This window comes from Zootoca vivipara, chromosome 13 (genome assembly GCF_965207765.1).
Source record: "Zootoca vivipara chromosome 13, rZooViv2.hap1.1, whole genome shotgun sequence".
In the NCBI taxonomy this organism is placed as follows: domain Eukaryota; kingdom Metazoa; phylum Chordata; class Lepidosauria; order Squamata; family Lacertidae; genus Zootoca; species Zootoca vivipara.
This window is the reverse complement of record NC_142596.1, coordinates 47,620,870-47,643,473: the sequence shown is the minus strand read 5'-3', so window position 1 is coordinate 47,643,473 and position 22,604 is coordinate 47,620,870. Positions and strand designations below refer to the sequence as shown.

The 22,604-nt window shown below is 49.3% G+C and overlaps 1 protein-coding gene across 2 annotated transcripts; it reads left to right on the top strand.

Moving 5' to 3' along the window:
• The first annotated feature begins 1,037 nt into the window (after window positions 1-1,037).
• Window positions 1,038-21,085, top strand: ALKBH5 (alkB homolog 5, RNA demethylase). Of its 2 annotated transcripts, none has more exons than XM_035131506.3 (5): window positions 1,038-1,794; window positions 3,722-4,870; window positions 11,710-11,790; window positions 15,405-15,560; window positions 16,736-21,085. In XM_035131506.3, exons 2-5 carry the CDS (start codon window positions 4,134-4,136, stop codon window positions 16,917-16,919), a joined length of 1,158 nt encoding a protein of 385 aa, XP_034987397.1. In that variant the 5' UTR covers window positions 1,038-1,794; window positions 3,722-4,133; the 3' UTR covers window positions 16,920-21,085. The 2 variants fall into 2 exon arrangements, with proteins under 2 accessions (XP_034987397.1, XP_034987398.1); XM_035131507.3 differs by having other exon boundaries at window positions 1,492-1,906.
• The last annotated feature ends 1,519 nt before the right edge of the window (window positions 21,086-22,604 follow it).

Below are 22,604 nucleotides of genomic sequence, written 5' to 3'. Positions count from 1 at the left end.
CCCCAAAAAGACAGCATGGGAAGAGGGCTACAAAAAAAGGGTGGGAGAAGCCATGGTTGAAGGCAGCTAAAAGGAAGGCATGGTTTTCCAGGTTGTGATTTGGTAGTTCTAGCATTTTTTATTTTTTTACTTCAGCTTTAGAATTGAAAGCAGCTGCTCACTTTTGGGTAAGGATTGCCTCCAGGTGAGGAGGTAGAGCAGCTTTGCAAATCTGCCTCTGCCCTCCCCACACTTTCAAAGTTACTAACGCAGCTACATATGGGCAGGCAGGCAGTAACTTTTTGCTATTAACTTGTAGGCTAGTAGAATAATAAAGACTTTTTCTTTATTATTCTGAATCGGAATTTTAAAAACCCCTGTCTTTGGTGTGTGTCATAAACTCAGGCCATAGCTGCCAAGTTTTCCCTTTTCTCACGAGGAAGCCTATTCAGCATAAGGGAATTTCCCTTTAAAAAAAGGATAACTTGGCAGCTATGACTCAGGCATTCGCTATACCAAGAGGCTGAGGAAGGCAGATTATCCCATGATGCCTCAGTGCTGGCCCTGGTTTTATCTATCAGTGGTTCCCTTGATGAACCCTGCAGTGTAAGCTTTAAAAACCTCACGCTTCTGTTGTGATAGGAAATTTCACTATTTTCTGAGGCGCTTCATTAGCCACCGATCCTTGAAAGCGCCTGTTTCATTTCTGCAAATCAGCGGGCAGGCTTGTCATTGTGAGCCCGCCTCATAGGGTAAGCATGGCCAATCCGCGCTGAGGTAGGCGGCGAAGAAAGGAGGGGGAGCCTTTTGAGTTGGTCGCGCCCCCTTACAGTACCCAACACAGGTGTCTATGCATAAACCCCACCCTACGCTCGCTTACGTCATTGCGCTTGATGGCGTGGACATTGCGCTTCATGTGCGCGTGCACTAAGGAGCATGCGCAGAGAACATTAAAGGCCCTTAAGGCGTTCTTAGTATAGAGGTAGAAAATTGAGAGTCTTACACGCACAGCCTTCACTTCCGGCTTCCATTCCAACGCCGTAATATAAAGGACATTGTTACATAACGGATAATGGGAGCGCCACTCCACCCTTCCACGTTCCAATCTCTATAGTGCCTTTTATAGCTACGCAGTTTGCTCAGCGCATGCGCCATTAACTGCCGGCAGTGTATATTTTATATACGCCTATGACTTTCTTTCTTCAAAATTTTTTTTACTGCGTCTGTATAATATCATTAGATCGACCTCTCTTTTTTTAATCCTTGTGAGAGAATCGAAAACAGGCAACGGCCTGTTCCAATGTTCACCGGAAGCAGCCGCTCTACTTTTCCCCATCTCTATGGCGATGAAAGAACGGGTGGGGGGAGGAGTTGGAAAGAGCGTCGGCATGCGGCGCGTGCGCAGAAGCGGAGTCGCCGTGGCGAGGACGCTCTTTAGCGGCAAAACGAGAGCCGCTCGGCTCTTGGAGAGCGGGGGAGAGGAGGGGCTTCGGCGCGCCTGCGCAGCGCGCGCCGCTCCGAAGCGTGCGCCTGCGCAGTGGGCGACTCTTGCGCCGTGAGGAGGAGGAGGAGGATGCCCCTGAAGTTATTTATAATGTCGGGCCGGCCGCTGGTGACGTAGCGAGGAGTTCGGGCAGCGGCGGCGGAGGAAGCGGCGGCAGCGGCGACGCCTCTTCCCTTCCTGGTCTCCCTCCGACCGACCGTCCTTCCTCCTCCGCCCCCGGGCCCTCGCTGCCATGGAGGGAGCCGGGCCGCCTCTGCCGCTGACGGAGCTGGACTCGGGCGGCGCGTGCTGAGGGGCCGGACTCGGGCGCGGTGAGCCGGGGCAGTTGGTTCCGGGGTGGACGCCCCCTCCCCTCCCCAGCGCTTTCCGTAAAAGGCGAGACCGAGGGAGTGAGGGGAAAGCAGCCTCTTCTCCTCTCTGAGGGTGAGGTGGAGAGACCAAGAGGTTCGGGGGCGCCTGCCCTTGTCAAGTGGGTGCCCCTGGATAGGTGCTCCTGGAGTGGGGCGGAATGCGGCCCTCAGGCTGGAAAAAGGGCTTCCCAATTTCTCTGATACGCTGTGATAAGTTCGGCGGCGGAGATGCAGCTCCAATAGGTTCAGGGGCGGAGAAAAGGTGCCACGGCGTCCTGGCCCTGCCCTGTTAAGTGGGTACTACCTCTGCCTTTTCTCTCGCCTTCCTCCGAGACAGTGATAAGTTGAGAGGTCAATAGGTTTGGGGGCGAGCGGCGGTCAGAGGCTTTTTCCTTCCTTCCTCTCTTGGTTGGGATAGTGTGGTGAGCATCAAGGCAAACATTTGAGGCCGGAGAGGCTTTCTTCCCCCTCCCCCCATGCCCTGTTATCTGGGAGGACACCATGGCTCCCTCTTCCATTTTCTTTAGGAGCCTGGTGGGTGCTGGGGGTTTTTTTGGGGGGGTGAGGCAGGTTGGACTTGACTCCCCTCCTGACCTCCTGCTGCCCATAGAAGGGGGCCTCGTGCCTCTTGGCGCTTTCTAAGAGGGTCACAGAGATCAATAGGCTTGCAGTGGGGCCGAGACACTTATTTTTAGCCCCTGCTTATATAATGGCCCTCCTGGCTTACCCGCCCCCCTCCCCGTTTTCTTTCAGATTGTGTGATTGGCTTTGAGCAGGGGGTTTAGGAATTGAGGAAACAAGCTAGGCCTAGTTATAGAGGGGTCCTCATGTCTCCTCCTGAGTGGGAAGCCAAGAGCAATACTCAATGCAGGAAAGAAGGTCTTTCTTTTCAGACTCTGACTAATTAGGTATTGGTACATCCCCACCCCCTTCTCTTCCTGCTGGAGAGGATAATGGATCCAGGTGCATAAAAATGGGCTCTCCTTCCTGCCTCTTTCCCCTTCTTCTGAGAGGGTAACAAAGAGAGAAAGAACTATAGAGACAGGCAACGTTTCCTCTGCCGCCTTCCAACCTCTAGCTCAGTGTTTCCCAACCTTGTGCCTCCACATGTTTTGGGACTACAACTCCCATCATCCCTAGCTAGCAAGACCAGTGGTCAGGAAAGATGGGAATTGTAGTCCGAAAACAGCTGGAGGCACAAGGTTGGGAAACACTGCTCTAGCTGTATGAGAGTTTTCTGGACCTTCTGCCCTTTTGCTTGGGAGACAGACAACAATAGGTATGGGGGGCAAAGACGGCAGTTATCCCCTCAGTGCCATACCTCTTTTTGGGGAGCGCTGCTCCCCACCCAGTAGGCAGGGGGGCAATGAGCAGCAGAAAAGCTGTAGAGGAAGGTTCTGGAAGGGGGGAGTGCCTTATTAGCCTCTCCTTTATGATGTGTGGGTCTGGTTCCTTTTTCTCCTGGAAGGAGTAGGTGATGAATAAGGAGCAAGAGTGGAAGGGGGATGCTCTCACCATTCACACCTGTTAACACAGGTCACCTGCTGGCCTCTCCTGTATTCCTAGTTGATGAGTGAGTTAGGGAGGAGGCAATATGTATAGAGGGAACAGATAATGCAGCTGAGTGAACTTGCCGCCTGTTGCTTGACCCTGTGCTTCTCCCTGCCTTTAATTACAGCCACTTTTCCTACTCTTATGCAGGTCAGGCTTGGTCAGGAGTGTTTCCTAGGATATAGCTTGGGGGGGGGTTGAATCAGGTGGTTTGCACACCTGGGAAAGGGGCTTCCCAGCTATTGGTGCGGTGGGCTCAGATAATGCATCTTGCTTGTTTCTTTTACCTGCACTTTTCCTCCTTGCTCTTTGCTTACAGCATTTTTTCCTCCCACAGATGGAGTGTGCTTAATTGTCCCGGCACTCACCTGCCAAACAAGATTGGTACCACTGGACGAGGAGACCTTGCATTCATCTGTCTGTTCCGTATCAGTGTTGGAAAGAAACTGAATCTGTAACTTTCTTCTCATTCTCGCAGGGATTTGTTTCCCCTTGCCCCTGCTGCAGGGACTTGGGGTGAGGTGTCTCAGAAGGGTGGAGTGCCTTACCCATCAGGAAGGGCACCTGGTTTGGTTTGCTCTCCGCCTGTGGAAGCTCAGCTGTAGGATTTCTTGTTTTTTCCTCTGGGAGATTATTCCACTAGGATAGACAATGCCTTGAACGGGGACGGCGCTTTCCCACTCACCAGCCCTACAAACTGTTCACCGGTGAGTTCAGTAGAGGTGGCGAAGGCGACTGGGGAACTCACCATGGCCGGGAGTGGCTACACAGACCTGCGAGAGAAGCTCAAATCCATGATGCCTTACCGGGACAATTACAAGGGGGGCGGCACTCGAGACCCTGCCGAGTCTCCCTATGGAGGCACGGGTGGAGCTGCAGAGCGCAAGCGGAAATACCACGAGGATTCCGAGTCGGAGCCCAGCGACTGCGAGGAGCACCAGCGGGAGGAGGAGGAAGAGGCCCAGAAAGTCAAAAGCGGCATCCGGCAGCTCCGCCTCTTCACCCCTGAGGAATGCGCCAAGATTGAAGCTCGCATTGACGACGTGGTCTCCAGGGCTGAGAAGGGCCTTTATAAAGAGCACACGGTGGATAGGGCCCCTCTCCGGAACAAGTACTTCTTTGGGGAGGGTTATACGTACGGGTCTCAGCTGCAGAGGCGAGGCCCCGGTCAGGAACGGCTGTACCCGCGTGGGGAAGTGGATTCCATTCCCGAGTGGGTCCATGATCTCGTCATCCGTAAGCTGGTAGAGCAACGGGTTATCCCCGAGGGCTTTGTGAACAGTGCGGTGATCAACGACTACCAGCCTGGGGGCTGCATAGTCTCCCATGTGGACCCCATCCACATCTTTGAGAGGCCTATTGTCTCGGTGTCGTTCTTCAGTGACTCAGCACTCTGCTTTGGCTGCAAGTTCCAGTTCAAGCCCATCAGGGTCTCGGAGCCAGTCTTCTTCTTGCCTGTGAGAAGAGGGAGTGTCACTGTGCTCAGGTAAGGAAACTTGCAGGAGGCCTTTCCGAGTCGTTGGCCGGTTTCAGCTCTTGAATTAATAGCTGCACATTCAGACCCGTTTGTGTATTGTGTGTTGATTTTGTATAGCATGTTCCGAGTGCTAAATGTTTTGTGATCCTTGCTTGTCTTTTACAGTTGCCATTATTCCTGCCTTACAATTTCTGGAACAGAACCTGAAAGAGCAGGTGACTTGTGTGTTTGGGTCTGTAGGTGACCTTACAAAGCAACATAAGTGATTCCCACTGACTAGCAGCGGTTTTCAAACCTGTCTTCTAGTCAGCCCTAAGATGGTTTGAAATCTCATCCAGGACTCCTCACTGATAAGATCTGTAATGATAGGACAAGCACCTGAGTTTGTCGCGCATTATTAATCTTCTCTGCTATATGCAGATGCAAGGACTTTGGGGTTCTAAGACACATCCTCAGCTTGTGACTGGCAAGAGCAAACCATGACAGCACAGCCAGCATAAACAGAGCAAACAGTGCAGAATGCAGCCTGCAATGTGCAGGGGTTCCTCAGCATACAAACTTGATGCAAGAATGCTTCCCAAGGAACTATTGAGGCAAGGTTCATTAGAGCTAGGAGGAACTTAGCTGGAGAGCACGTCAGCCGTAGGAACTTGTGATAAATGCCACCCAGTTCCAGGGGTTCTGCCAAAACGAGCTTCCATGGTTGGAGAAACTGCTTCTTTGCGAGCATTAACCAGGGATTGGGGGGAACCCCTGGCCCTCCAGTTTTGGCTGGACTACAAGTCCCATCAACCGTGACCAGACCATGCCATCTTGTAGTTAATGGGAGTTGGTGTCCAGCCATGTTTGAAGGGCCACAGGTTACTCACCCTTGCTAACTAACGTGAACTAAAGCAGGGCAGATGACTTTCTTTATGATGAAGAAGGAACTCCAGGGAAGGGTAATGGCTGTGTGCTGGAAAAGATAGAAGGCTTCGCTTCAGACTCCTGACAACAGGAATCAACACAAAAGAAGCAGCAGGTCTGATTGGAAGGGGTTTTTTCCACTCTGCCTTCCACTCCAGCTGGGGCTCTCTCAAGCCAGAGTTGTCTGGGAATTTTCTTTGACACTGGGAGCACCTCTGCCCCCCTCACAGCTTGAGAAAAACATGTCAGTGGAGCAGAGTGGTGCCTCGCTTGACGAATTTAATTCGTTCCACGGGTCTTTTCTTATAACGAAAAATTCGTCTAGCGAATCCCATAGGAATGCATTGAATTTTTTTAAATATTTTTTTTTGCCCATAGGAACGCATTAATTGAATTTCAATGCATTCCTATGGGAAACCGCGATTCGCTAGACGAATTTTTCGTAAAACGAATTTGTCTAGCGAGGCAACCTCCGCTAGAAAAAAACCTTTCGTTAAGCAGAAATTTCGTTAAGCAGGGCATTCGTTAAGCGAGGCACCACTGTAATTGTATCTCCCATGCTGACTGGTTTGAGAGCTCTGTGGCTGCAGTTGATTCTCCATAGTAGTATCATTCTGAAAGTAAAAACCCAATACAAGCAGTAGCAGTCCTCCTAGGAGTGGGTTAAGCCCTGCATGCAAAACCAGCAATTGACCTTCCATGCCAGGAATTGGGCAGGGAGCCCTTGCTCACTGTATTCCTGAATTGCCGCTGGTGTTTTGTCATTTCTTGTCCAGTGTCCTGATACCATGCAATAAGGAAAGCTTTCATAAGGGGAAAGCTATCTCAAGCATGCCTTCCATGGAGTAACCCTTTAGGACTGAACTAAGTATTAGTGTACCTATTTTTCTACAGGTGTTTCCATGGGTTTCTCCAAACCTGTTTCCTGTTGGCTGCAGAGCCACGACTGGTCCTTTGCAATATGCATCGCTGATGTTTTCTGTAGTGCTCTCCTCTTCAATTCCTGGCTCTGCTTTTTTCTCTGAAACTGTGTTTACAGTGTAAATACTTACAGGTAACATTAGACAGCATTCCTTGTGGCATTAGTGCCTGTGGAAGAGCAACTTCTCCAGGAGCAGAGTGTGAAAGGGCGCGAAATGTTGGGTCAGGATAAGCCTGTGACAAACTGTATTTATAGCCATGTAAGCCAAAGCCAGCTCTCCACCAGGATGAGTCAAACATCCCTAATGGTTCCGCGTTGCCATGGCAAAGGGAGGGCAACCAACATTTTTTGGTCTGAGGAGTGAACACTTCTGCCAGTCTGAATGGCTGCTTGAGGGGGTAACGTGATTCCCTGCTTACATTTGTAAAGCGATCTCCGCATGAGCCAGGAAGGAAAATCTCTCCTTCACATAAACATGGCCTTGCACAATAGTCCAGGTGCATCAATAATAAAGCAGTGTAAGGACTAAGCATTATCTCTAAAAGTGCGCACATTAACCAAGGCTCACACAGAAGCACATGTGGCAGGAACTTCCAGGAAGCGGCTGAGCAGCTGTACACTCTGCAGTTGAAATGAAACGCTGCCTGGTGCAGTTTGATAGCAAGGAGGTGCTAAACACGGGAAATTATTTTGTCAGTCTAGTGCAGGGGTCCCCAAACTACGGCCCGGGGGCCGGATGCGGCCCAATTGGCCTGCCAATCCGGCCCACTCCCCCGCCCGCTGGCCCGCACAGGTGCGCGCTCCCCATCCTTCGGCCCGCCGCGCGATCGGCGGGGTGGGAACCGGCCCAAACGCCGGTAAGTCTGGGGACCCCTGGTCTAGTGAAAGGTCTGTTGGAAAATCTGGATGGCTCCCACCACTGTGTATGCAGTAAGAATTGTTGGCCCCACCCATTTTTTAGGGAGATATAATTTATGCATAATAATGGAGGCAGCCTGCAGCTTACACTGGTTGCTAAGCCTGCTAAAACCACCCGCTTCTGCTATGGAGTTGCCATGTGTGACAAGCAAGACTAACAGGACTCTTGGCATGCACCTGCCTCCCTGGCTGTTTCAGATAGCTGAAGACAGTGGCATCCCTTCAAAAAAGTGACTAGCTCTTCTTACCTTGCTCATCTGTGGTAACATTGCAGGGATGCACCAAAAAAGGGGAAATTGGTACCCTAAGACTTGCCCCAGGTAAGCAGGCAAGCAGCTTTTCAGAAGCCTTGCTTTGTATTCATGAGTTCTTTGCTTCAAGGGGACAGTGGCTTTTCCTTTTGTCCGAAGCTTTCTGCTCTTGATTCTGCTAGAGAGCTAGCTCCCCTGTTAGTTTTGCTTTGCTGCAACTATGACATAGGCAACTATGTCAAATGTGAACCTAATTCATTAAAAAAGGAATGGCTGAAAGAACTTCACCTGTGCTTCAGAGTTCCCAAGTTGGAGGGAAAGAGTGGAATGGAATTCCAGATTATTTGACCATTTGAGCTTTTCACGAATGGATGGGTGAAGTCCCCTCTACGTAGAGCAGCATGGGTCTGCTGCAGCCTACAGTGTCCGAGTCAGTTCCTCAGGGACAGAAACAACATTTCCACAAGTCTTTTCTAGTAGCAGAAATCTTCTAGAATTTCACTAGGCCTACGGGTGGGTCACCATGCAGCACTCTCACTGTCCTGTTCCAGCTCGGCTGGTTTCCAAGAAAAGAAGGCGGCATGAAGCAACTAGCACACTTTAAATGCAGGAGTTACTGTACTTCAGTTTGAGGGCAGCAGCGACTAAGTTTTTATGCATTAACTATAAAAGGGCACCTTTCCAAGGGAGGTTGGCCTGAGCAGAAAGTCAGCACTGCCAATATAGCGCCCCGCACTCCTAGATCTGCTTGGCACTGCCAGAATGGACTAGGCCAGTGCTTCCAATCACGCAGGCCAGCTGGGTATAAAAACCTGGTCAAGAAGGGAGGGAGTAGTTCTAAATATGGCTGCTGTCGAGAGGGCTGCCAGGGAGAACCTAGCCAAATAGAAGCAGCATGCTTGTTATGGCAACATGAGTCTTAACATCGCTTGGTCAGTGGCTTTTGCTGGTAGCGGAGAGGGTGATGCAACAGTTTGCTTTCTGTTTACTGGAGTTATGTGGGCAAACACACACACTTTGCTCGCCATCCTTGTTCTTGAGTGTCTTAAGAATGCAGCTTCCTAATTCTTGCCTCCTGATTGATCAGCACATGACTGCTGTACCGCCCTAGCTGATATTTATATGCATTTTGCATGGGAGGAGAGAATCTGTAAGTGCTGCTTCAAATGTTACGAAGAAATGCAGGGAATGGGAAGCGCAGTCCGTTGTGCTTCCTGTTCTCTGCAACTTGGTTGGGAGGGGGAGTCACTTTGAACTCTTGAGAGGGCTTAAAACAAGATGATGAGATGCCCTTTCACAGAGACAGCGTCTCCTCCCAGAAGACTTACCTGCTCCTAGTGTAAATGATCAGGGTTTTGTGGCCCTATGAGGAATTTCTGCTCCCATAAAACAGTGTGCAACTAGTTAGGTATGATGTTGTACATAGTTTTTGGAACACTGAACAAGCAAAATCCCACCCCCCCCCCAATTTTGGCAACCATTGCTTTCAGGCATGGGCTGGTGGCCAACTGGGGGAGCCCACCGTACCTGGCAGAAATTTTTGAAATCTGTAGCTGCAATGAAGGTGTATCCTATTGAAATAGAACAACCTAAGTCTATTTTCTGTCATGTCTGAATTTGGTTGCTTTCATACAGTGACTCTTTGGAATTCAGACGTCTGTGCAAATCCATCCATGAAAGCCAATGCACATATTGTTGCCGTGCTGCTAGGAAACTTGATGGCAAAGTTATTGAAATGGTCAGTTTGTGGGGGTTGGGTTATGCAGACAAGGTTTGAGGTATATTAACCCTACTAACTTAAACTGGTTTTAATAGTCAAGGGTTTCTCAGTGAACTCTGGGACTGGTAGTTCTGTGAGGATGTTAAGAAACTAGTCTACTAATACCCAGGATACTCCTGAAGCCACCCTCGATAAACTGGGTTTAGTTTAGTGGAAAAGACAAGCCTACCTGGACCCTGAGATCGTCATCTGAGGCCCATCTCTGAGTGTGTGTCATTTTCCAAGACAAGGCAGATGCAGGCAGGGCCTTTTTTGTGGTGGCAATCAGTTTGCAGAATGCTGTTGCCCAGGACTCTCATGTGTATCAGGCAGGGGTCCCCAAACTTCCCCGGCTTCGGGCCGGAGGGCGGAGGAGCGCACAGCGATGTGCGCCCATGCGCATGCACAAACACTATTTCTGGCACACTCCCGACCTGGAAAGCACCAGAAATAGCTTGTGCGCATGTGCAGAAGCCTCCTCTGACCTGGAAGTACACTGGAAATGACGCTTGCGCATGTGCACAAGCTATTTCCGTTGCTTTTCCAGGTCAGAAGTAGGCAGCTGCGCTGTGCTGGTAAGGGCGGGCGGCGGGGGTCGGCAGGGGCCGCATAAAAGAGCCTCGTGGGCCATATGTGGCCCCCGGGCCGTAGTCTGGGGACCCCTGGTATCAGGGCTACTGATACTGGGATCTTCACAAACACGTGGCTACTGTTTGTGGCTAATGATAATGGAAGCCAGGGAGTAGAAGGCATTGGTTCAGTGTTTCCTGACTGCAAGCAGTTCATTGTATCCTTCTGCAAAGGATCTTGCTCACAGTCCCTCTGAGTAGGAGAAATAGTGCTTTGAGTGCCATTAAGATTTTCAGAATTACCTGGTAGTCATGGGTCTGGAATCAGGGAAGTGCTGCATATTGAAATCTTGGCTGGGCCCTTGTGGTCTTTGCAGCTATGCTGTAATGCAGATTCTGTCAAGGATCTCAAATGGAACAAAAATGTTTTCCCACCCCTTCCCTAGAAGATCCTGGGCACAGTTGTTAGGATATAGTTATTGAGTTTGCTCACACTGCCACCCAAGCAAGCTAGACTTTGTCCTGTGTTCTCCTTTCCCCCTCATCCACCTTCCTGCACCAGCGATCTACCTGCTCAGGTAGATGCTTACCTGAGCCACTGGTCTCTGCAGCCCGAAAAAGAACAAGGTAGACTCTTGGGGAGGGAAGGTGGGAAGATTCTTACATTGGGAATTTGAAGCCTCCAGCAAAGGCAGCCCACGCTACTGCATTTGATCTGTGGTTATGGGTGACAGCGAGGGTTTGGAGTAGGTGGTAGAACCATGCAAGTAATGGTCTGCGTGGCAAATATTTTTATGTGGCATTCTCAAGAGCAGGGGTGGGGAAGCTGTGGCCCTCCTGATGTTGTTGAGCTCTGACTCTCATCATTCCCTACTGTTGGCCACACTAGCTACAGTTGTTGGGAGTTGGTGAACCCTGCTCTAGAGGATCTCAGGGCAGGATGGTGGTCCCAGGTAATATGCAATCAATCCCCAATATCCCAAGATAGGACTGGAAATGTCCTCTGTCTGAAATCCTGGAGAGCCCCCGCTAGTTAGCAATACTGAGCTACCTGGGCCAATGCTCTGTCTCTGTATAAGGCAGCTTCCCACATGAACCTGAGAAAATGGCCTTGTCTGCTGTATTGATGGTGAGCCAGTGTGGGCATAATGGTTAGAGTGCCCGCTTGGGACCTGAGAGACCAGAGTTCAAATCCCCACTCTCAAAGCTCGTTGGGTGTGCTTGGGCCAGTCCCTGTCTTAACCTACCTCGCAGGGTTGTTGTTTGGATAAGATGCAGAGGGGGAGAGCATTGTGCGCCACCCTGAGTGCCTTAGGAAAAAAGGTGGACTATAAGTGAAATAAACTTAAACGGTGGGCAGAGATGTTAATGAAGGGCTGTAAGCGCTGGCTGAAGTTGTAGACGGAGCCGTTTGATCACCAGTATGGCTGAACTGGGGCTGAAGAGAAGCGGGAACGGATGCAGCCTTTTAAAACTTAAGTTGGCTTGGTTTGAAATCCCTCTTGGATCTTTTTCTTCCACAGTGGTTACGCAGCTGATGAAATTACACACTGCATTCGACCACAGGATATCAAGGAGAGGAGAGCAGTCATCATCCTTAGGAAGTAAGTGGTGAAGCATCTTTGAAGAGAATGTAATTTGTATATGTTTCCAAAGGGGAAAACATCCTTTCACATTCTTGCTGCTGCCAATACTTGGAGCAGCTAAAACTGGTAGCAGCTATAATACACATGATTCTGTCCTGGCTAAGAAAAATCACTCTCGAACTTTGTGAGACATGGCTGTTTCCTTGCTCCCATTTATGAGGCCCATGGTTGGTTTGTTTTTAAAATGTTAAGCCGGGCCTCCTTAAGAAGATGCAGAGAGGATCCTGGGGCACCTCTCTGACCCAGTAAATCCCGGGAAACCGTAACTGAGGCTGAGGAAGTGTTTTCTTAGCATTCTCAGCATTCTCAAAACATCCTGCCCCTTCCTAGCACTTAACTGGTAAAACACATTGTGGTCTGTTTTGAAAGCATGCAGCCAGGAAAAGTGGAAAGACTGGACTAGCCCCACTAAATCTTCCTTAAAGTAACAGCGCTTCCTGCCCTTTCCATTGGCTTGCACACATACACCGGTAGGAAGCAGAGGCTTGGCTTTGCAAATACAACTCAGAACAGCAGACTTAAGAGGCCTGAGCAGTTGTGTGCTCGATGAGGTTTTGGTGTGAGAGAATTTGAACCCCCCTGATGTGTGGTGGGCTCACAGAATTGGTTTAAAGCTGAAGGTAATCGCTGCACAATACAAATTTGGAGCTTCTCACGGTGCATTCTACACTACAGAGCAGGATTCCCAAATTTAGATCTCCAGGTGTTTTTGGACTACAGTTCCCATCATCCCTGACCCACTGGTCCTGCTAGGTAGGGATGTTGGGAGTTGTAGTCTAAATGCAGCTGGGGACCCAAGTTTGGGAAACACTGTTCTAGAGTAATGGTGGGCAACTTGCTGTCTTCCAGGTGTTGTTGAACTCCAGTTCCATCAGCTCCAGCCAGCATGGCCTGCGGTCCTTTATTGTATCTTGAAGCCATTGGTTTGGATCCTACCCTCCGTAGCAGGAGAAGACAAGCTTGCACCATCTTCCATGTGACAGCCCTTTAGATATTTGAAGATGGCTATCTTACTCTTCTCAGTTTCCTCTTTACCAGGCTAAACATACCCAATTCCAACAACCATTCCTCATAAAGGCTTTGTTTCCAGACCCTTTATCATCTTGGTCGCCCTCTCACTGGAGTAGATTAACCCCAATGCTGCCTTGCAGGCTGGGTTTGCATCTCCACTCGAAAGAGTTGGAATTGTATCCATGATTTGTGGAATCCTTGGCAGGGAAACGGGAGAGCATCAGGTTGCTAGTCTGCTAGTGGCCCTGGTTGTGAGCAGTGTCTCCAAAGTGCATCATACAGGGAGCTCAGGGGCTCCAGCCTTGACAAAACATGGTAGCTAGGGTCAAACAATCCTCCGGCAGTGTTCATAAGACTCTGGGGAAGCTTCTTTCTCATGTCTTACACTTACACCTCTGCTAACTTAGTACTTGCTCGAGAACAGAAGTGCGTAATGAGGAAACTATCTAGCTCTGGTTTGCTTTGAGTGGAATTTTCCTGAACAGCCTGGTTACCGGCGTGGTCATAAAAACTTCAAGGCAATGGAAGCATAGCAATATTTATGGATCCTTCCTGCATGCCCTGGGCTGCTGTGGAGGGTGGCTGCAGAACAGCCTGGTGATCTCAGGGCCAGAGTTGGTGGAGCGACCAAGAAAGAAATTGGCTTTCAGCTTAAGAGCAGATGGAAAAACACGAGGCTGTAGCTCAGCTCCCAGCTGGTTTCAGGAGCAGGTTGCAAGATTATTTTACCCCTGTTCTGTTAGTTTGGGACAACCTCTTGAGCTACTTAGAACTTTAGGGAATGTGTTTGGCTGGTGAGAAATGGTACGTGGCAATGTGTTGAGGGGCAGGAGGTAAGCAGAGCTCCACCTCTGGTTTCTGAGCCTGCTTTAAATGCTGCCTGTAGACATTCAGATAACAGGGTTTGGTCCAGGCGAAGTAGATTTGGTCAACTGACTGATCGAGAACTGGGCAAGTGTGTCGGAAGTGTTGGTTTTATTTGGGCAGTTAAAAAGATGATCTTCATCAGACTAGTTACTTATGCAAATTACTTAACAGTTTGGACAAGTAACTTAAGGTACAGTGGTGCCTCGCTAGACGAAATTAATTCGTTCTTATAGCGAAAAATTTGTCTAGCGAATCCCATAGGAATGCACTGAATTTTTAAAACTTTTTTTGCCCATAAGAACGCATTAATTGAATTTCAATGCATTCCCATGGGAAACCGCGATTTGCTAGACGAATTTTTCGTAAAACGCATTCATTTAGCAAGGCAAGCTCCGCTCGAAAAATCCTTTCGTTAAGCGGAAATTTCGTTAAGCAGGGCATTCGTTAAGCAAGGCACCACTGTATCTTAGTTTTGAGAGTGCTTGGTAAGGTTGCTGTAAACATCAACAAGTCTCTGGATGATCCACCCCTTTTGGCTTTTATCATGGAATTGCAATATCTCCGTTTAAAAATAATAATCATGAAATGCAAGCCAAAAGGAAGCAGAGCAGCAGCAAAATATTAAAACGCAAAGCGTCTGCTTTGAAAAAGTAGTTATGCTACGTTGACAGGAGGCAAGCATCCTCCGGCACTGAGACTTCTTGGAATATTTGACAGGCCTCTTGACTGGTGTGCCAATCCTACAAGCTTGGATGCTTTTTTCTCCTTATGGAAAGATTGCTTCACAAATGCTGGTTTCTGCTCCGGTGCCAAATGCTCTGCTTGGAATCATGCAGCGAGAGAGGCCAGAAGTCAGGGATGCTGGGAACTGTAGTTCAGCAACATCTCGAGGGCCGCAGGTTCCCCATCCTTGCCCTGCAACCTGCTACGGATAAGGGGTGGCTTCCTTTCTGCGATCCTTGGACAACCTGTCGCCTTCCAACTCCACTATGGCATGTTTCCATTTGGCACCTGCCAATTCAGTTCAGCATGTGGCTTCTAAGACAAAGAAGCAGGGTGGGCCATGCAGAAAGCTCTAGTCCCATTCGTAGCCCCAGGAGCAGCGTTTCCCTCCGAGTGTGTGTTTCAGGTCCCAAGTCAAATTCGTGGTGGCAGAGGAGGGGTCCTAGAAAGCAGCTTATGCAGATCAATAAACTGCTTGTGCACATACATGTCAAAGCTCAAGCTGAAAGCATACACGCTGCTTTTTTCTGCCATGTGGGCTGTGGAAGTCTGCCCATTCCTGGGGCATCTGGGTTTTTTTCCAGAAGAAAGCTGGGGAAATCCAACTAGAGTGTTCAACTGCATATATATCAGTGAACTGGCGTCAGATTCAATTTAGGTCAGCATTTCTGTAAATGTTAACTGACTATCATGCTAGGCGGGTGGACTGGTTGGTGCCCAGTCAAGATACATATGAAATACGGATTTTGGGGAGGGGAGAGGCACTTTTAAGTTTCCTCTAGCAATAGACAGGGAGGCCTGACATTTGCTAATCAGATCACATGTGTGGCATGTGGCGGCCTCCTCTCGCCTGCACCCCTGGGGCAAATGTTGAAAGTGGGCACAGTGTCTCTTAACCCCAAATATGTCTCCTGTTCCGATGCATCCGGTAGAATTAGATGAGCACAACTTTTGTGTCTTAACCCTTCCAGGACCAGGCTAGACGCTCCCCGGCTGGAGACGAGATCCCTGAGTAGTTCTGTGCTGGCGCCAGGGTACGCCTCTGACCGCCTGTCAGGAAGCAACAGGGACCCCATCCTGAAGCCAAAGAGGTCCCATCGCAAAGCAGACCCAGACGCTGCTCACCGGTAAGTGAATCCACAACGGCACGGGGGGGGGGCAGTTGCGCATCATAGAGAGAGAGACAGGAGAGCTGCTGAGTTGTGTGGTTTTGTGGAGTGCATGCGACTAACCCACGGTTGGGAAAGTCCACTTCATAGCCCTGCGGGTCTCGGTCTTTGCACTCAAGTCCAAGTGCCTCAATTAATGGAATTGTGCAGAAGCAGTGGCTGCTTTGGGTTGCAAAATGAGGTTTTGGTTTGGAATCTGTGAATGGGGAGGCGGGTATTGGCCCCAAAGGGGCAAACCTATTACCTCCACTCCTTCTGTGTGTGTGTGCTTTGCAGGTGGGGCTGTCTCTACCCTGGAAGTAAGGCTCAGGTGCTTCCACGGAGACACCCATCCATAATTTCCGACCGGTGTGTGTGGATATAATTTGGCTTTGGAGTGGTGTTGAACTCTTCCCATGTGGTGCAGGCATGTCAACAGCTGTTTGCAATTCAGCGTTAGGTCAAGGGTTCAATGAAGGGGAGAGCCCAAAATGTTACTGGAGGTACATGGCCTCCAGGTGTGCCTAAAGTATCTGTTTGGATCTTCATGTTGCTCATCTTCCCTTAGCCTTTGAAGTAGGGTAGACTATGAGCCCCAGTGGAAAGGTCTTGGCATACTGTGCACCTTGTCACTTGGATGGGGGAACTTGTGGCCCTTTAAATGTTCCTCGGCTCCAACTCCCATCATTCCCAGCCAGTTGGGTAGTGGTTGGGGATGATGGGAGTTGGAGTCCCACATCATGCGGAGAGCCACTGGTTTCCCACCTCTGGTGTAACTGTTTCAGTGAAAAGCAGTAGTTATGAGGTAGTCCTAGATATATATTCTAATTCCCAGTGGCACCTTAGACCAATGCTATGGTCACCACAAGAGAATGTCTAGGCACCATTTCCCCCCAATGTTGTTGTCAATTTCATTTCATACAACACACTAAAACGTCAAATAAAACAATATGGAATAAAACAAATTGAAGCTTCAAGGAAAATATTTTTGATCCTTCTCTAAGCGACGTTTTGCTTTCCCCAGTCACCAGCCGGACATCCAGAGATCTCCACGAGGTCGCAGTTGGATCGGTGCCAGTCGCAAAATGAGCCTGTCTAATTTCTAACACTGCCCTGAATCCTCTCATTGGTCTGTCTTTCTTTCCTCTCCTCAGACCTCGGATTCTAGAAATGGATAAAGAGGAGAACAGGCGCTCGGTCCTCTTGCCCAAGCACAGGAGGCGGAGCCATTTCAGCTCTGAGAACTATTGGCGGAAGTCTTACGAGTACACGGAGGACTTTGACGAGGAGGAGGAGGACAGCAGTCCAGCTCGGAAAGTGAAAATGAGGCGGCACTGAGGGATTCTGTTCTTTCATCCCCTACCCCTTCCAACAAAGATATTTGAGCTGATGAGACTGGCCTTCAGGCTGTGAAATCGTATCTCCCCCCCCCACCCCTCCTCCTTCCCCCCCCCCCTTGGCTATTTCTCATCTAGCTTCAAGGTTGTATTCTCCCTCGCCCCAACCCCTTTTACGCTGAAGAACGGATCTGGCTTCTTTTTCCTTTTTCTTTGAAGAGAGGCATCGGTGCTGATCAGGTTGTATCTGCCGCCACCTGCCCTCTTCCCCTCTGCTCTCCCACCCCCAGGCAGTTGGCCGCGCCCCTCGAAAGCATGGAGGAGGAGCAGCTTGTTTTTAAAGGGGGGGGGAGAGCTAATGTTGTTCTTTGAGGTGTTTGGGCTGGAGTGGATTTTGAAGATGCCCCCAAAAAAGTGGTCCGTTGAGTTTGCCGAAGGAGTTGAGAATATTCGTTTATGCTCTTGGCGCTTCTTCTTCTTGAAAACGTTATAAATACAGCGTTTCTCCTTCCCCACCCCCATCCTCACACTACCAGCCGTGTGGTGAAATGCTCTCTGTATCGCCACCCTGCTCCGCTCCACACCAAAGGGCTCCTGATTTCTGAAGCCAACGGCCGTGTGAATTTATTTTCCTCGCTGTCATTTCAAAAGCCGCCTCCCTCCAGCAACTGGAAATCTAAAGCTTTGCGAACACCTCTTCTTATTATTATTTTGTTTTTTGGTGACACCAGATGACAAAGCGTTTAGAACGTGTTGCACTTTAGTGTCAGGGTTTATTCCCCCTCCCCTTGAAATGCCATATAATCCCCCCCCTCCTTCCCCCAAACCCTTACTTGCTTGGGCTAGCAAGCACCTGTGTTTTCTGCGCTGCTAATGAAAAAAAAGGATACAGTCGTGTTTTCTCTTTCTGTGAAGGATGCACAGTGGCTCCACATTGGGGCTGCTGCTTGAGGGCTCATTGAGGGGCGGGAGGGGGCAACTCTTGGAGAGGGAGGAGCTGCTTGGCTGGAAACCTCAGATTCTGCCGAACCGAACCCCTCACACTAACAGCATAGGGCCCAATGCAGTGGGCAAGTCTCCCTGCACCAGCCTGGTTGGAGTCGCTGCCAGCTATGCAAACGTAAACAGTTTTTTTAACGATGCACTCGGGAGAGCCTTCCTAGTGCATTGCACCCATACCTAGCATTTTCTATATAAACATATTTATTTTGAAGACTTTTACCTGCTTTGTTTCACTCGAGGCTTTCCTTCTCCCCACCCTCCTAGAAAACCAGACTTTCCGTCTCTCTTGACACTTGAAGACGATGCTTATGTGGCGGTTGTCCATTCTTAAAGGTAGATGGCCCCGGGCAGGAATCCAGACTGGGCAGGAGCTGCGTCTGTGTGGGGCAGCCCTCCCCCCTTGGTTCTCAACACTGGCAGACTCCCAGTGAGGTGGGTCTTGGGATCACTGAAGCAGGAACGTTTAGGCTGCCACATGCAGAAGGCAGGAATAGTGAGTGAATTTGGCATCCTCTTCTGCTTCTTCAGTGCCTCCATGCTATGGGCTCCCCCGGCTTCTGGTCTTGGACCAAAAGCATCTTGCTAAAGGCATGTCAGACCTCGTGTTTGGAGCTGCCAGCCGGCCTCTTAACATGCTTCATGTTTCTTTCCTGCTTGAGCCAAGCCCAGAAAAGCACGTCCTGTTGCCCCCAAAGAGTTCAGCTTTTAAATGTTAGGTCTTTTCCCCAATGGCTGTAATGTCTCTCTGCCTGTCTGCCTGTCTGCCTGTCTGCCTGTCTGTCTGTCTGTCTGTCTGTCTGTCTGTCTGTCTGTCTGTCTGTCTGTCTCTCTCTCTCTCTCTCTCTCTCTCTCTCTCTCTCTCTCTCTCTCTCTGCTTCCTGCTTTGCCCCAGCCTGGAAGAGTTTTCAGCGTTCTTCAGGAACCAGGTCAGAACCTGGGTTCAGATCACCTAAAAATCTCCCTTATTTTTTTAAAAAAGCACACACGAGAGAAGCCCAGCTTTCTGAACCAAAAATCTGGTTCAAAACATCTGCCCTTCAATATTTTAAACTTCATTTGTTCTTCTCAACTCTCATACCTGAGGAATCCTCTTTCTCTCTCGCCCCCCCCACCAGGTTGCACGTGCCTTTTTGCTATGATCTATATACCTCATAACCATCAAATTACCTTATGCTTTTGACGGGCGAGGAGGTTTTGATGCCAAACCCCCAGACACTCATTTCCTCCTGTGCTTTATTCAACAGGGGCTGGTGCTCCCCTCCTCTAAAGCTTGCTCCGCTGGGATGGGCCAACCCACCATATTGCTACAACACGTAATATAATAATTATTATTTTTAATGATTGTTGCCTCTTCCCTCCTGACTTGCCACCAAAGTGGAACCTTTTGCTTTCAAAAGGGTTATGGCTTCATCGTAACACCACTTCAGTTTTCCTTCAAAGTTCCTTTGGGCGTGTGGGCTGCTCTCACTTGCTAGTTTGGTGGGGCAAATGTGTTGAGCTTGGCTATCCCATGCTCCTTCGCCACAGGTGAGGTTGAAGCAGGATGCAGGTGGGACACCAGATTGCCGAAAGTTCCCAAAATACCCTGGTCTGCAATGCTAGGCTGTTTCTGTGACCGGCAGTGCAAGAAACAATGCTTTTTTTTGTCCCTGTGAAGGGAGCACACCATCCAAGAAAATTGATGTTGGTGCTTTGACTAATCTTAAGGACTGAAGGGCTTTAGTAGATTTGCAGCCTTATAACTCAGCATCCTTGTCAGTTTAGTGTATTTCCCACCAGGATTTGGGTTTTTTTTTTACTGCAGGTTTTTTTTCCGTCAACACCCAACACGACTAGTGTTTTTTGACCCGCTCTGCTAAGTGTTAGAAATCAGATTTCAATTTTTGTTTTATGATTCGCCATAACCGAGATGAAGTTGGCTCATGGACGTGGGTGAGCGTTCCAGATCCGATTTTCTCCCGTAAAGAGGGCCTTTGCTTCTCTGCGCCCTGCTGCGCAGCCTCTGTTGAGGTGGTGTATGGAATCAGCACTGAACCGACCATACGATGAGCAAGGAGGCAAATGGGTGAATCTTCTCTTCTTTCCCGCATCCCACCTTCAAGCCTTTTGGTGCCAAGCACCTGTTAACCTTGGCGGAAAGGCATATAGGGGAAAATGACACCTGAATAATTCTGTTGGCACTTTCTGGTTCTTGCACCTGGTTCTTAGATGCCCCTGTCCATAAAACCGGCTGAGGCCAGGGCACTTGCCAGCTGCCGCCCAAAAAGTTAGATTTTCCTGGAATGTCGCGAAGGAGGGTAAAAGCAGGGGGCGGGCATGTACTTTCTCCCACTTCCCTGCACTTTGCTTTTCTCAGGCACCATCTGCTGTGGCGATAGACCCAGTTCTAAGGCGCAGTCTGATGGGATTCAACAAAAAACAAAAAAAGCTACCCCCTTTCTGAGATTGAAAAATGTTGACGGATGGCTTGGTTCCATGCTTCTAATGCTGTTAGTGTGAGGTTTGATGGCAGCCCAATCACTGGTAACAGGATCCAGCCACAGCCCCTCACCCAGGTTCAGGCTGCTTTTGAAATTTTGAGGGTTTGTGTGGTTTGGGATCTGTTTCCAGTGATTAGCTGGGTGTTTTTGTTTTGGTTGTGTGTGTTTTTTTTTTAAAAAAAAGCACCAGTTGCGGATGTGCTGGAGCCTGAAGGCAAAACTTGCTCCAGAGCGTTCCTGGGTTTCTCTCCTCCTTGCACCTCCCCCCCCCCCTCTTCCCAAGCACACACTTAAAAAAGAAAAAGGAAAAAAAAATTAAAAAAGTTCTGGCTGACTTTTTTGTGTTTTTTTTAAATGGAAAAAAATCTAATTTTTTGTTACAAATAAAATAAGTGGCAATATTTTTTTCTGTAATTTTTTCATAGGAAAAAAGTGTGATTTGTAAAAACCAATTGTACAGTTCTGAAGTTTGAAATACACAAAATCGCCGTACTGCGTGGCACGCTGTCAATGGGGGAGGGAGGGGAAGGGAGAGATTATTTTCCGTACAGTACAGTGTATTTGGGGAGAAATCTTTTAATTCGGGTTGATTTAGGAAGAGCTATAGTTCCCTGTCAGGGTTTGAAATTTCTTTTTTTTCTTGTATAGAATGCTGCATTTAACTAAATAAAAGCCGAAAGCATCACTCGACTGAGTTAAGGTGTTTCCATTTATATTTGCTTTTTAAAAACTGTAACGGTGCTTGCACAATGCTGCTGCTGTTGCAAGTGTCAAGAAGTTCTTCATATATTTTCAGGAATCCTTACCAGAAGCCCACGAGGTAAGAACAGTTTTCTCCCACATCGCTGGCGGGTTTGAAGTGTTTGGCTCGATGCCGTGAGAATAACGGTGTGCTTAACGGTGAAATTAGATGCAACATTGGCTACTTAATGACCATACAGTACTTTCTTATTTGTTTGCAGGATGGTGATGTATTAGAGCAGGCTTCCTCAACCTCGGCCCTCCAGCTGTTTTGAGACTACAATTCCCATCATCCCTGACCACTGGTCCTGCTAGCTAGGGGTCATGGGAGTTGTAAGCCGAAAACATCTGGAGGGCCGAGGTTGAGGAAACCTGTACTGGAGCACTTTCCTTGCCGCAAGAAATCCAGCCTTTCAGGGAAATGGCCATGCTGCACAAGAGCGCCCCATCAGCTGCAGCCAGGGTTGGCCCATATGTGATTTAATCCCACCTAAAAATTCCAGGAGACTTGGAAGTGCCCTAAGTCAACCGGGATTTGCAATCATAACAGCTGGGCCACTTTCTGAGGAGCTTCTGCTGCTTTTGGTGGGTTGTGGCAGGTTGAGCCCTAGGATGTTGAGGTTTGTAAGGGGGAGGGATTATAGAGAACCCTCCCCCCTCATCAGAAGCAGCCCGTCTCCAAGCAGTCATGAGAGCGAGAGGTCTGAAGGGGTGAGTCAGGAAATGGAGGGGGAGTGCCAGGGCTCTGGCAACATCAAAGAGCCCCTGCTCCATAGGCAGGAAGAGAGGGAGGTGGAAAGAGTGGACAGGAATAGGTCAGACAGAAGACCTGTCCCCCCGACCCGGAATTGAGAAGGAGGAGGAAAGGGAGGCGCTTCTCAGTTCCGAGGCTTTTATGCTGGTCCCGGACGCGGAAGGGGGTAGTGCAGGAATCTTATTTGAGCGGGTAGACATGAAATGAGCAATCCGTTACAGTGTAAGTAATGTGCACAAATAAAAAAACGTCTGAAAGACAAGCATGTGTACGGCCGTTACTCAAGAGTAGTCACAACAAACCCTGACAAGGTTTGAGGCAGGTCTGGGTTACAGCCGAGCTTTTGTGTTTTCACAAATGAGAGCAGCCATTGCTCCTGTATCTGCAAACCCACAGGCGTGCAGCTGTCATGGCTTGCTTGTGTTCTCTGCTGTCTTGAGGCAGCACTGTTTCTGAATGCCTGGTTCTGGCAACCACAGAGTGCTCTTGTGCTCAGGTCCTGCTTGCTGGTTTTTCACTAGTTGGCGACTGCGAGAACAGGATGCTGGACTAGATGGGCCATTGGCCTGATTGGAACAGGCTGGCCTTATGTCATTATGCACACGCACCTCCTGGCGAGTTCATGTCTGAGGTGGGATGTGAGCCAGATCCTTACTAGTTCGCAGCTGTAACCACTGTGCAACACTGCCTTGGTACACAATACTGGCCT